This window comes from Phaethon lepturus, unplaced genomic scaffold, assembly GCF_000687285.1.
Source record: "Phaethon lepturus isolate BGI_N335 unplaced genomic scaffold, ASM68728v1 scaffold15314, whole genome shotgun sequence".
NCBI lineage: Eukaryota > Metazoa > Chordata > Aves > Phaethontiformes > Phaethontidae > Phaethon > Phaethon lepturus.
In genome coordinates this window covers 7,812-19,446 of record NW_010534211.1, presented here as the reverse complement: position 1 = coordinate 19,446, position 11,635 = coordinate 7,812, and the positions used below count along the sequence as shown (strand labels likewise).

Genomic DNA, 11,635 nt, shown 5'->3' with positions numbered 1-11,635 from the left:
TATTTTTGATACTAAATATTTTAGTACTCTACTTAACATTTTTCTGTTGTATGCATGAAGGTTTTTTTTCCCTCTCTTTTCCTGTGAGAGTTGTAACTTCTTTTGTAGTCACCCAACCTAACTGACAAGGTGGCTAGAGACTCCTTACCAAGTGTATGTTAGCAGACACTATCACAGTCGTTTTGTCTACATTCTGACTGTATAGAGGTTATTAATAAGACAGCTGATTTCTGAAGTTTGCCCTAGGCTGCAGCCCTTCTAAAGAGAGGTCTTCACCAGTTTGCAACTGAGGAAGATACATTCCATCTTCGATCAGAATAGTCTTTTTGTATTATTAAATAGTAATGCTCAAGTCATATCACTTGTTGGGGGAAAACTGCAAGGAAAGGCTTTGGTCTAAGTTGTTATTCTAACTGTCACTTCTTTTTCTCTGCTTTCAGAGGCTGGCAACAAGAAGCTAAAGAGCACGATACAGAGAAGCACAGAGACAGGAATGGCAGCAGAGATGAGAAGTCGTATGGTTCGACAGCCAAGTCGGGAATCCACTGATGGCAGCATAAATAGTTATAGCTCCGAGGGCAAGTAAGTAGCATTAAAAACATCAGTAATGTAGGAGAAATGTCTTGTCTTTGTAAGAAAACTTGGGATGTGAACAGAGGTCCCAGCTCTGACTGAAGGGCATAGCTTTGTGTACAGATTCTTCCTCTTGAAACATTTGCAAAACTGAACTATTTCGGGAACATAACACAAATTTCTTAAAAATGGAAACTGAGAGAGTACTTCTTAGGGATTCACATTTTCCCTGTCACCCACTGAAGCATTTTTTTCATCAAAAGACAACTGAATTCAGACAGCGTTATTTAAAACAAAACATAGGGGTATTTTTTCTTTGAGTTATGTTTGGATTAACTCAGAGTTAAACTTCAGATGTTGTATGTAAACCCCTGTGATACGAAACTCTGTTCAGTATATACAGAGAGAGTTTAGTTTGGAGTTGGTCCAAGTCTCTTATTGAGAATTGTAAACCCAGAGTCCAGCTGCCCCATCAGCTGAAATCAGGCAGACAACCGTGGGCAATGGGGCAGCTGTTTTCATTCACTGCTGAATGACTCGGTCTGTAGGAAAGGAGAACAAAGGCAGGTTCGACACAAAAGTGTGCGTGAATACACCAGCCTCTTCACAGCTCTCAGTGGGACTCTACCATGTGTGCCAAGACACAGTGGTCACTAGGGAATTCTTAGAAGATGCCTCCCAACAAAAGGGGAAACTGAGGGTAGACAAATTCACCCTATAAACCTGGAAAAAAATGAGAGACTGGGACTTCTTTGACTTCGTCTTTTTATGTGCTTACCATGTGACCACAATTGCTACTGCATATTGTATAAGGTACGAAGAGCCAGGGGCAGCCGTGGTGGTTGCAAGGAGCTGTGTAAAGGTGCAGTTTCTCCATCATCAGATGATCTCACCACCCTCATTTTTTTACAAGGGTGATGAGACACTGGAACAGGTCACCCAGAGCAGTTGTGGATGCCTAATCATTGGAAGTGTTCAAGGTCAGGTTGGGTGGGGCTTTGAGCAACCTGATCTAGTGAAAGATGTCCCTGCCCATGGCAGCAGGATTGCACTAGATTATCCTTAAAAGTCCCTCCCAATCCAAACTGTTCTATGATTCTATGATTCTGCTAACAATTGCAGGACTCATGTAAGAAAAAAGACTCCATCATTAATAACTCAAAAACAAAGTAGTTAAGCAAGTTGTGAGGGACAAAAGTAAAACACCCTGGTATTTTTTCCAGTATGATCCTATGATAGGGCATTACCTTTACCCTTCAGCACTTCATCCTGCCATCCTCCTTCCTCTCTCTAGGCTGGAGTGTCAGTCTGTAACGGACCAGTCACTCATCACGATGCCAAAGGGCCCAGTAAACTGGACCCTGCTAAGGGTGAGCTGGGGGAACGTGTTTCCCTGGTTAGCAATATGGAAGGAGTGGGAGCTCAGCACTGACAGTGAGGACCTTTTCAGACCTTTTCAGGATGTTCATAGAGGAACAGCCTAATCCTTTGCTCCACCTTCAGAGTGTGTAAACGGATTTGGCAAGTCTTGGGTGGCTGGGGTCTCCATCTGGAGGTCACAGCAGGCATCTGGAGGAGAGCAACTGCAAGGTAGAGCTGTAAATTGTTGACTTGAGAACCAGCCTCTGAGCAAGGCAGTGAAGAGAGAAAGCCTGGGACATAAACGGGGTGCTTGCTCCTTATTGGGACATATAGCAGTCTGGGTGTGCATATTGGGACTTAGTTTGAAAATCATCCTCTAGAAGTAGGTCAATCTTCAAGGTAAAGTGGGCTACCGTAATCTGGTAGTCACACTACCTGTATCTTACATCTTGTTTCTGCCTCCTTAGCTCCTGTGCCTGTTCCCCATCTTCTTCTGCCCCAGCACCAGTTCTGCCTCTGATAAGTCTCCTTATGTCTCTCAGCTCTCTCATACAATAGATTTCTTCACATCTGACCACGCTTGTCCTGCTTTTCCAATCCATACTTTTGGCACCAGCTCCCTAACTTTTCACTATGTTTCTGTCCCAGACTTTTGGTTTGATAGAGTTACCAGCTCCTCGTTCTACCTCAACTTCATTTCCTGACTTCAAACCCATTTCACACTTGACCTTAGCCTTAACTAATGTCCGTGATCTCCACATCCCTATTCCATCTCTGGCAAGGGTAAAGAAATGCCGGTGAAGTGAGAACACCACCAATATCTATCAGTGACTCTGCTGGGAAGCCCAGGAGAATGGGCCAAAGGAGGTGGATAACAAAACTCAGGTGAAACAGTTAAATATATCTTATTGCAATGCAGGAAGAGAAACATTCCACAAACCACAAGGCTATAGATAAAAGGGATGCCAGAGGGCTCTGTTCACCGCGGTGCTGTACTTTGTGGCTTAGAAAACATCTCTAAAGTCTTCTGTTTTTCTATGGTTCTGTGATTTAGCTATAGATCAGATCCTCAGATCCTCTGTGAATTTACTTGAGTTTGATAGAATAACGTTAGTTTAGAGCAGCTCTGGGTTTAGTTCACAGTGAATGAAGAATGTTAAATGTGGAGATTCTTGTAAGAAAGATGACCAGTTAAACAATCTTGTACTATATAATCACTTCCCCTATGTGCATCACTGCCCAATTTTTAGAACATGAACTGGACACAACTGCAAGGTGAAGGGGAAGCTGCACAACTGCATCACATAATCAGGGGTACATGCACTGTGCCAGCTGATCTTAAAATCCTCTCCCTCCTTCTTCTGGGCCTTTTTCATATGTTATAAATGTCACCTTTAACTTCAGGTGTTATTTCTAGTGTGAGCATGAATCAGTTTTTGACCTTGTATTCAGACTTCTCCTACATTTGAATAGCAAAGCTGTTTGCTAGTTTTTTCCTGTCTCCTGTGAGATTCCCATCAAAATCAGCAAGAGCTTGACTTTGGTTGCATTAGTGTTTTGTCTTCAGTTAACTCTTGACATTCCTGTAGATGGGTAATGATGACAATGAGGAAATGCTTCTGTTAAGTTTGCACAAGCTACTTTTCCTTCCTTGTTTGAGAATGTGAATGAGCTGAGAATGCAGTCCTACAGTAGATACCCCCGGTACCATGTTACATTCTTCTGCTTGACCCATAACCTGAGTTTAACGAATGAGAATTAATGTACATTGAGGTGAATAGAGTAGTTCACACCCTTCATTATTTGTATAGCTACAGGTGTCTGAAAAGTGGGAAGGCTCTCAAGTGAAGACTTTCAATGTTGTTAATCATTCCATAGAAAAATGTAACAGGCGTTTGGGGGAAAAAGGGCAAAGAAATGAGCAAGAAACTTCTCATAGCAGGGGCGAGAGTGAATGAGTAGTGCCACTGGGGAGAGAAGGCTGTGTGTCTTGGTGGGTTGGGTGGATGGCTTGAACCTGCCTCTCATGGTTAGGTGAATGTTGTAACTGGTGGGCTGATGATTGAACTGGAGACCTTAAGGTTCTTTTCCTCCTCCATCTAAAGAAACCTTCTTAAATATGATTTAAAACCAAACTGCTGTGAAAAGCTTATCTTTTGGTAAATCAGAGTTTTCTAGTGAAAAGCACTCTGTGATATTTTCTGGCCAGCTTTAGTTTCAGGCAGTCTATACATTGATGCAGGCGTAGTAAGATCAGTTAGTCTGGAAGAGAGGAATGGGCCTTTTCTTTCGAACTTACTGGAGTTTGCAGAGAGTTTTCATTGTGAACTGAATGACTGGAGCACATAAGCCTGACTTGTAGAAATCAAAGATTTTCACACTAGATGTTTCCAGTAGGAAGTTTTGTGATTATTTTCTCCAGTCTAATAGGGAATTTCCTTTGAGGGAGAAGCAGATACAGAATGGTGGATGGCCTGCCAGATAAGATGCTATCTAGACTTGGTTCAGAGTCTATTCTTGTGTTCCTCATAATTGTGATGAGGCAGTCAAAGATGAGTCTCCACACCGTGGCTCATTCTCTCTCTCTCCTTTTTGTTTTTGTTTGGTTTGTTTGTTTTTGTTATTTTTTGGAGATTGTGTATCTATTAAAAAGAAAGATTCTGGAATACAAGAAAGCAGCTTGGAAAAGTCCATATATTCTGTGCCAATGTATTACCATTCAGTTTGTGTCCTGTGGGTACCAACTGTAGATCCAGATGTGGCTACCAGCATGTTTTGGCTAGGGAGTGGCATCAGGCTTAGCTCTAACCAACACTAGTACTACCTGCCAGTTTACTGCTTCATTATACAGCTGAAACAATCAAATTAATTTAGTGTATACATCTGTTTTCCCTGTTTGTTCTAACTGATGCGGATGGGGTTTGGATGTATGTGTAGACATAAAACAGTATTACAAGGTAAATCAAGCATTCAAGAATGAAGAATGATAGGCTATTAAATTTCATGAGGCTTTTTATGTTTTCTCATACAAGGTCACTCATAGTTTTTTCACATGTCAGGCTCTTCACGGCTTCTGGAGAACTCCTTAGCAAGAACTGCTTTATGGACTACTTCGGGTCCATGTGCAGAATTTCACTACACTTCTTTGGGGTCTGTGGGAAACAGCTCGTTCCTGATGCTGCAGAACAATTTGTGGCTGCACATCCTGAGTTGCTTGCCTTGTATAAGTAGTACTTTCAAGGTAAATGCTGTAGGACAATAGAAATTAATCCTGTTCTTATGCTTAACCAGCTTTTATTTTGCTTCAGCTTAATATTTCCTGGAGTACGGCTGGGCGCTGACAGTCAGTTTAGTGATTTCCTCGACGGACTTGGACCTGCACAGTTAGTAGGCCGACAAACGCTAGCAACCCCTGCCATGGGTAAGAATAATACGTTCTCCTCTGTTAAATGAATAATAAACCAATTAACTAATGCACACACTGCCAGACTTTTACAAGTGACTTCCTTCGCTGTAAGCGTGAAGGTCCTATATGCAGTCACTGGTATTTCTAGCATGCTAGCACCCAAAATGGGGTGAGAAACAGTATTTTTTCCCTATGTGAGGTGTCTGCTAATCTCATTTGCAATCTGAAGATGGGGATTGCAGTTTACTTCCCACTCGAAATTATTGTGGCTTCTCCAGTTGTAGCTCACCACAATATCACAGCTGTTCAGAGTTTGTATTTACTTGCCACAGATTATATTGGATGTGACAGTTTCTGACCAAACTCTGCGCCTGTCCAAGCCTAGTTCATCATGAAGTAATGGGAAACTTCTGGCCTCATTCGCAATGCCCAATAATCAGTTGCTGACAGAGCTGATGTTTGTCCTGAAAGAGACTAAATCCTTTCCTACAGCAGCTGCCTGGGCCTATCTGCAGCCTTCCCTATTCCATACCGGTCTGGATTTCCCTATAGTAGCATTAGCTCTATCTTGGTTATGACTAGAGTATGAGTGTAGTACAACAGCACAGTACTGTTTAAGTATCTTTGGAAAGGTTTCATCATTTTTTGCTTATATATGAGCAATTCTTAGCCATGCTGTAGCATGTTAAGTGAGTAGTCCTTGATCCACTACTGTAACTGTACTTCTGCTGGAAATTACAAGCGGCCAATGCTTCAGTACAGCTGTCTTGGGAGAATCAACTTCAGGAAGGGCTACTGAGACAATTCTGAAAAAGGAGAGAGAAACAGAAAGAAAAATTGCAGAAGAGAGAGTTCCCCTCCCAATTAATGAGCAGAAGGAGACAGAAACTTTCTTGAGAATGCTTTGAGTACCCCATAAGGCAAAAGTTGCTGTGAAGTCCAAATAACTCCTACTTTTCTATTGCATTAATAAGCACCAAACCTGTTAAATAGATTCTTTTTTATTTTGAATGAGAAGGTATTTGTGGGATGATTTGCCCAATGAAAATCTAAGTGGCTCTATTGGTATGAATATAAGGGTCTAGATTTCTTCCATCTATTTATTTTAATCTTGTTTTGTGGCTAAATATTTTTCTGCAGATTACTTGAGTAATATGTTTATTTTCACTTCTTAGAACTGTTTTATTTACTAAAGGCACAAATTTTGGCCCCTCAAAACAGCACTCAGTAATGTTTTTTAACAATTTTCAGGAGACCTTCTACATTGCATCCTTTCACTAGTGATAATTTGAAAACGTTTGTATTACCACTCCCCCTTCTGGTATCGCATGTGTTATTTTGGATATGTGATACAGAGATGTGCTCTAAAAAGTCTTGTTGGAATTTTCCTGTGAACTATTTTTAGCGCAACACAGAACTCTGTTTATTCAAGCAAAGTTTGATTGATTAAAAAAGCCTTCCCTGCTGCTCTGTCATACCTCAAGTACCAAGGTAAAAACACTGCTTTAATATACTGTTAGACAAGCATGTGAAAGTCTCATGCCCAGTTAATTTCAAAATGCTGTCTTTCTAAATCTGGACCCCGATTTCTGTAGTTCAGGACTGCCTATTTTTGGCTGTGCTTTTTAGACAATCAGGGTTTACAAGTCAAATATATCCATACTCAGGTGTTTCATGTATTTATTTATACCTATCTAAACGCACAAGTGTCAGATAGCTGCCCATGTCATACTCTGCATTTTTTATTCTAAGTGGCCTGTTAGATTTCTACCTAGCTGGTTCCATGGTGCATGAAACCATAGAGATACAATGCTTTGAGCATCAGCCCATAGTTGACTTCCCTTGCATTTTATTATCTCGATCAGAATGGTGGTTGGTCTTGGACTAAGCAGTTTCCTTTTTCTGCAGGAAATGTCATCTGTCAGAACTCGGGCAGGGTCATAAGTTTGACTACTTAGTAGCAGAATTAGCATCTTATTTTAACATGTTGCATCATTTTATTCACACCAAAAATGGGTGTGGAAAACTGATAAAAACAGGAAAATTGTCACCTCTGTACTTGTTAGAGACTTTTGCAGAAGAAGACCTCTTTTAAGCTCCTGGAGGGCAGGGCACCATTCTCTGAAGCTGTGCTATGACTATGTGCCTCATCTGGTTGGTGTCTCTGCCTCAGGCTGAGGATCCAGTCAGACAATGGTAGTTACAGAGGGTTTCAAAGTTAGCCTCTACCATCAGTTCTTCTTCCTGCTACATCAGACAATGTCCCTTTGCACTGCCAGCTCTTGCATCTCAGCTTGGAGGCAGAAACATCCAGCTGAGGGGATTTCTGAACATGAGTTTGGGTTTTAGATTCTCTGAGTGTGGGATCACTGTTCAGGAAGCGCATGTCAGTGACCGGCACACTGGGGCAACAGTCCTAGGTAGGAAGTCTCTAGGTAGTGCACCAGTGCAAAATTAAAGGTGTGGTGGTTATACCATACATAGTGTTGCTGTAAATCTGCCTGCCTCCATGGATCAGAAATACTGAGCTCTGGTATAAACTGTACACCAAGAAAGGGCACTGTGCTTCCTAAGTATTTATCTTTAAGTCCTGGTTTAAGGACAGAGAAATTAAAGGGATCAGGAGAAGAGGTGACAAGCACGCTAATGCAGCAGACTAGTAACAAACTAATCTGTTTCTCACTCTTACACCCTATCTCCCGGGCCATACTGCCTCTCCAAAATGTGGGCTTCTTTCTTCTCCCTCTCAGGTGACATCCAGATTGGAATGGTGGATAAAAAGGGCCAGCTGGAAGTTGAAGTCATTAGAGCCCGTGGCCTCACACAAAAACCTGGCTCCAAATCTACCCCAGGTAAGAACAAAAAAAAAAAAAAAAAAAAAAACAGAAGACAAGAATATGAAATACACCGATGAACTGGGGATCAGAGACTTTTTGAGCTCCTCATTAGCTGTCACTACATTTGCATTTTTATGGTTTGCTTTTCAACAAGGAATGTGTGCATGGGTATATCCTTGCTACCAATGTCTACTTCTTACCACCTCGCATGTGCCAATTGCATGCTACCTTTCAAGGAATGATTTTCAGCAACTCAACATCCATTCTGGAAGGAACATTTGCAGAAGTATTTCTGCGTATCTTGGGCAAGTCGTATATCTCAGACGGGCTTTGTTGATGTAGGTGAAGTCCGTTGTGTTTGTTCCACATCAAAAAGAGATGGAGAACAGATGAAAGCGCTTTGAGCAAACAGCTTAATGGACCCACATGCCATGGTCTTCTGTATGCAACAGTGCTTCAAGACAGCAGTTTATGCTAGTGCCAGTGACAATAATTTGTATAATGAATGAGATTTAATATTGTATCATTTTAGAAGGACATTTTTGGAAGCTCTGGTTACTTTATAGAAATCATTATTAGAAGAGATATATAATCTCCACCACAACCACTGCTTACCATAACTGGAACAGTTGTTTTGGATAACATTTTGCCAAAAGGGTACTCTGACCACTAAACATACGTAGATACTCCAGAGTAGCTATCAGTGACAGTTAATTGCTGGCAAAGGGAAGTGTTTTTAAGATGACAGACATGAAATGGACCTGTTGTTAGTAATATCTTAGATCATTAAATTCAAGGTTTATAAAAATGAAATTGATTTCTTATGGGCTGTGTCATTTATTTTATAAATATAATTGTATTCAGATTATACAGTGAAGATAGCATGTATCATTTTCTTTCCACTCAGCTCCCTTTTAAGGCACTTGTCCTCCAGCTCAGATGTGCAGTGTAGAAGTTTTTAAATCCAAAGATAAAATTTGTGATGTTCTGTTTGCAGCTCCGTATGTCAAAGTGTATTTATTGGAAAATGGAACATGTATAGCTAAGAAGAAGACAAGAATTGCACGGAAGACCCTCGATCCTTTGTACCAACAGACACTGGTTTTTGATGAAAGTCCACAGGGTAAAGTCCTTCAGGTCAGTTGCTTCTTAATCCCGTTTTAAGTGATCATTTGGAGAAGCACTTGAATGTTTACTTAAGTTTAAGCAATATGCATAACCCGTTCCAACTCAAAAAGCATTTAATTTTATAAATACCAACAAACATGTCCTTGTGGCTTGTGGTTTCAGACCTGTGAAATGTCTGGATGTATTAAAGATTCCTCTTCCGTTGACCCTTGCTCGTGTCCTGCCGTTAGGTTTTCCCACAAGAGGGAGCAATCATTCACCCTTAAGAATAACATTTTCCTTACACTATACATGACGAAATACAGCAGGACTGGACATAATAAGCATGGGTTTGGGGACGATGCTGAACCTGTATTTTATGTTCTTCCAGGTAATAGTTTGGGGAGACTATGGCCGAATGGACCACAAATGCTTCATGGGAGTTGCCCAGATCCTTCTGGAGGAACTGGATCTGTCCAGTGTGGTAATAGGCTGGTATAAATTATTTCCACCTTCATCTCTAGTGGATCCAACCTTGACTCCCCTGACACGCAGGGCTTCCCAGTCATCTCTGGAAAGTTCAACTGGGCCTCCCTGCATTAGATCGTAGTAGCAGGTGCTGTCTAATAAAAACATCACCCAGGATAACAATTGGAACCAGATATTCACATGATCAAAAAACACTGTTGGGGAGAGACAATCACTTCTGTTTTTGCTTGTAGTAGTTATCCAAAAATACATGTTTGTCGAGAGGTGGCTTAAATTGACAGAACAAAGGTATACGGCCAATTTATTAGCAGCTATCGCCGATGCTTATAATGATCAAAAAAAAAAAAAAAGAGAGAAAGGGACCTGTAGATTCAAACTAAGTCAAAAATGAGCCAAACTGGAAGCTCTCACTCTGTTAACAATGTTATATTTTTCACATTTTGACAGAGCCCTCAAGCAGCGTTACCTTCCTGGTGTTTCAGCAGTTTTTCTGTACTTGTCATTTCCACTAGTTTTTTGCCATGTGATTCTGCTAGTTTTGTAGAAGTCCTCATGACACGAACAGAGACCCTTCCTTTCTTTTTCTAAACTAAACAAAAAAGGGCTGAAGCATATCTCTGTAAGCATCGTTAAAGTGTTCAACAGCCACAGTTACAATTTCAGCGAGTTAAATCGTTTCTCAGTTCTGGCACTTCCAAGTCTCTCACATAGGAACCCAGAACAAATGACCAATCTAAGTTATATTCTTAAAAATAAATAATCATCACAGTGCCACTTTTCCTTTGTAAAAAGCAGATATGTTTGCATTATATATACTAACTTTTATGTTTATGATGTTTTGCATGGAAGAATTTTGAAGAATTCTGCAACTACTGCTGGGGACTGGTATAAAGCAGCTTTAGTCTTAATTTTGACATTGAATATGTTACTGGTAATGCAGTTTTCCTCCTAGAAATGGAGAGGAAATATTTACGTTTCTGTGTATAAATGTATATTTGACTTCCCAAAATGTTGACCAGGAATGGATTGAGCATATGACACTTTCAGCTGTACCCAGGCTTCTCTGATGTGTGTCACCTCAGACGCACCTGTCTGCCCTGGATAGAGCATGGTATGAGTTGTTCAGTGTTTCACTGGAAATTCCAGTTGAAATATTCTGCACTTACTAATGTTTTTATCAAATTTTAGTTTACATTTCTTTGAGATTGATGCAAGCACAAGGCTTGATTTTTTAACGCAAGATATATTACTTTTTGGAGAAAAAAAAAAAAGAGTCAAATTCCAATTTGCTTTTTATTCATTTGAGTTCTTGGCCTTGAAATCCCTTGTGATATTCTGTAAATGTGCGAACAACTGCAGATTCCTGCAGGTGCATTGATATGTTTCCCCTCCTTTTACAGGCCATTCAATTTTGTGATCACAAAAATAGAGCAGCATGACTTGGAACTGTTCAAAGCTGCATGCACGTTTTGTAAAAAGAGATGAAAAAGGTCATTTAATAATGTATGTTAGTTCCACATAGGCCAGCTTGTATGTTGCATGTACTTGTACAGTTTGCTCGTAATTACTATACTGAAGTAACCAAGAAATCTAAGCCATCCATTTTTCTTATAGACATTTTGCAGGTTTTAGCCAGGCTAGGTCTGTGAGTCTGGTGCTAAATGTCTATAGATGGACTTTATTTTTTACCCTATGGAAAACGTGATGTAGTACGGACCAAATTCCTTCTAATAACTATTTTGGTGTAGATTCCTACTGTGGGGCTGTAACACATGTAGAAACTTGTGTACACACTAGATTTTAATTCATAGACATACTGCCTGCACCAAGTGAACTATTTATTATTACTCAACACGTGGGA

The 11,635-nt window shown here is 40.5% G+C and overlaps 1 protein-coding gene across 1 annotated transcript; it reads left to right on the top strand.

Moving 5' to 3' along the window:
- Window positions 1–443: 443 nt before the first annotated feature.
- Window positions 444–10,134, top strand: LOC104619548 (regulating synaptic membrane exocytosis protein 1-like). The gene is made up of 5 exons (XM_010285463.1): window positions 444–582; window positions 5,244–5,356; window positions 8,092–8,193; window positions 9,176–9,315; window positions 9,677–10,134. The coding sequence occupies exons 1-5, from the start codon at window positions 494–496 to the stop codon at window positions 9,893–9,895; spliced, it is 663 nt and encodes a 220-aa protein (XP_010283765.1). The 5' UTR covers window positions 444–493; the 3' UTR covers window positions 9,896–10,134.
- The last annotated feature ends 1,501 nt before the right edge of the window (window positions 10,135–11,635 follow it).

Bases quoted from the DNA above. Each gene is read 5' to 3' on its own strand.
- LOC104619548 (XM_010285463.1), top strand. From the start codon at position 494: ATGGCAGCAGAGATGAGAAGTCGTATGGTTCGACAGCCAAGTCGGGAA. The intron at 5,357-8,091 runs GTAAGAATAATA...TCTCCCTCTCAG, and splicing joins GCTAGCAACCCCTGCCATGG to GTGACATCCAGATTGGAATG. The intron at 9,316-9,676 runs GTCAGTTGCTTC...ATGTTCTTCCAG, and splicing joins CACAGGGTAAAGTCCTTCAG to GTAATAGTTTGGGGAGACTA.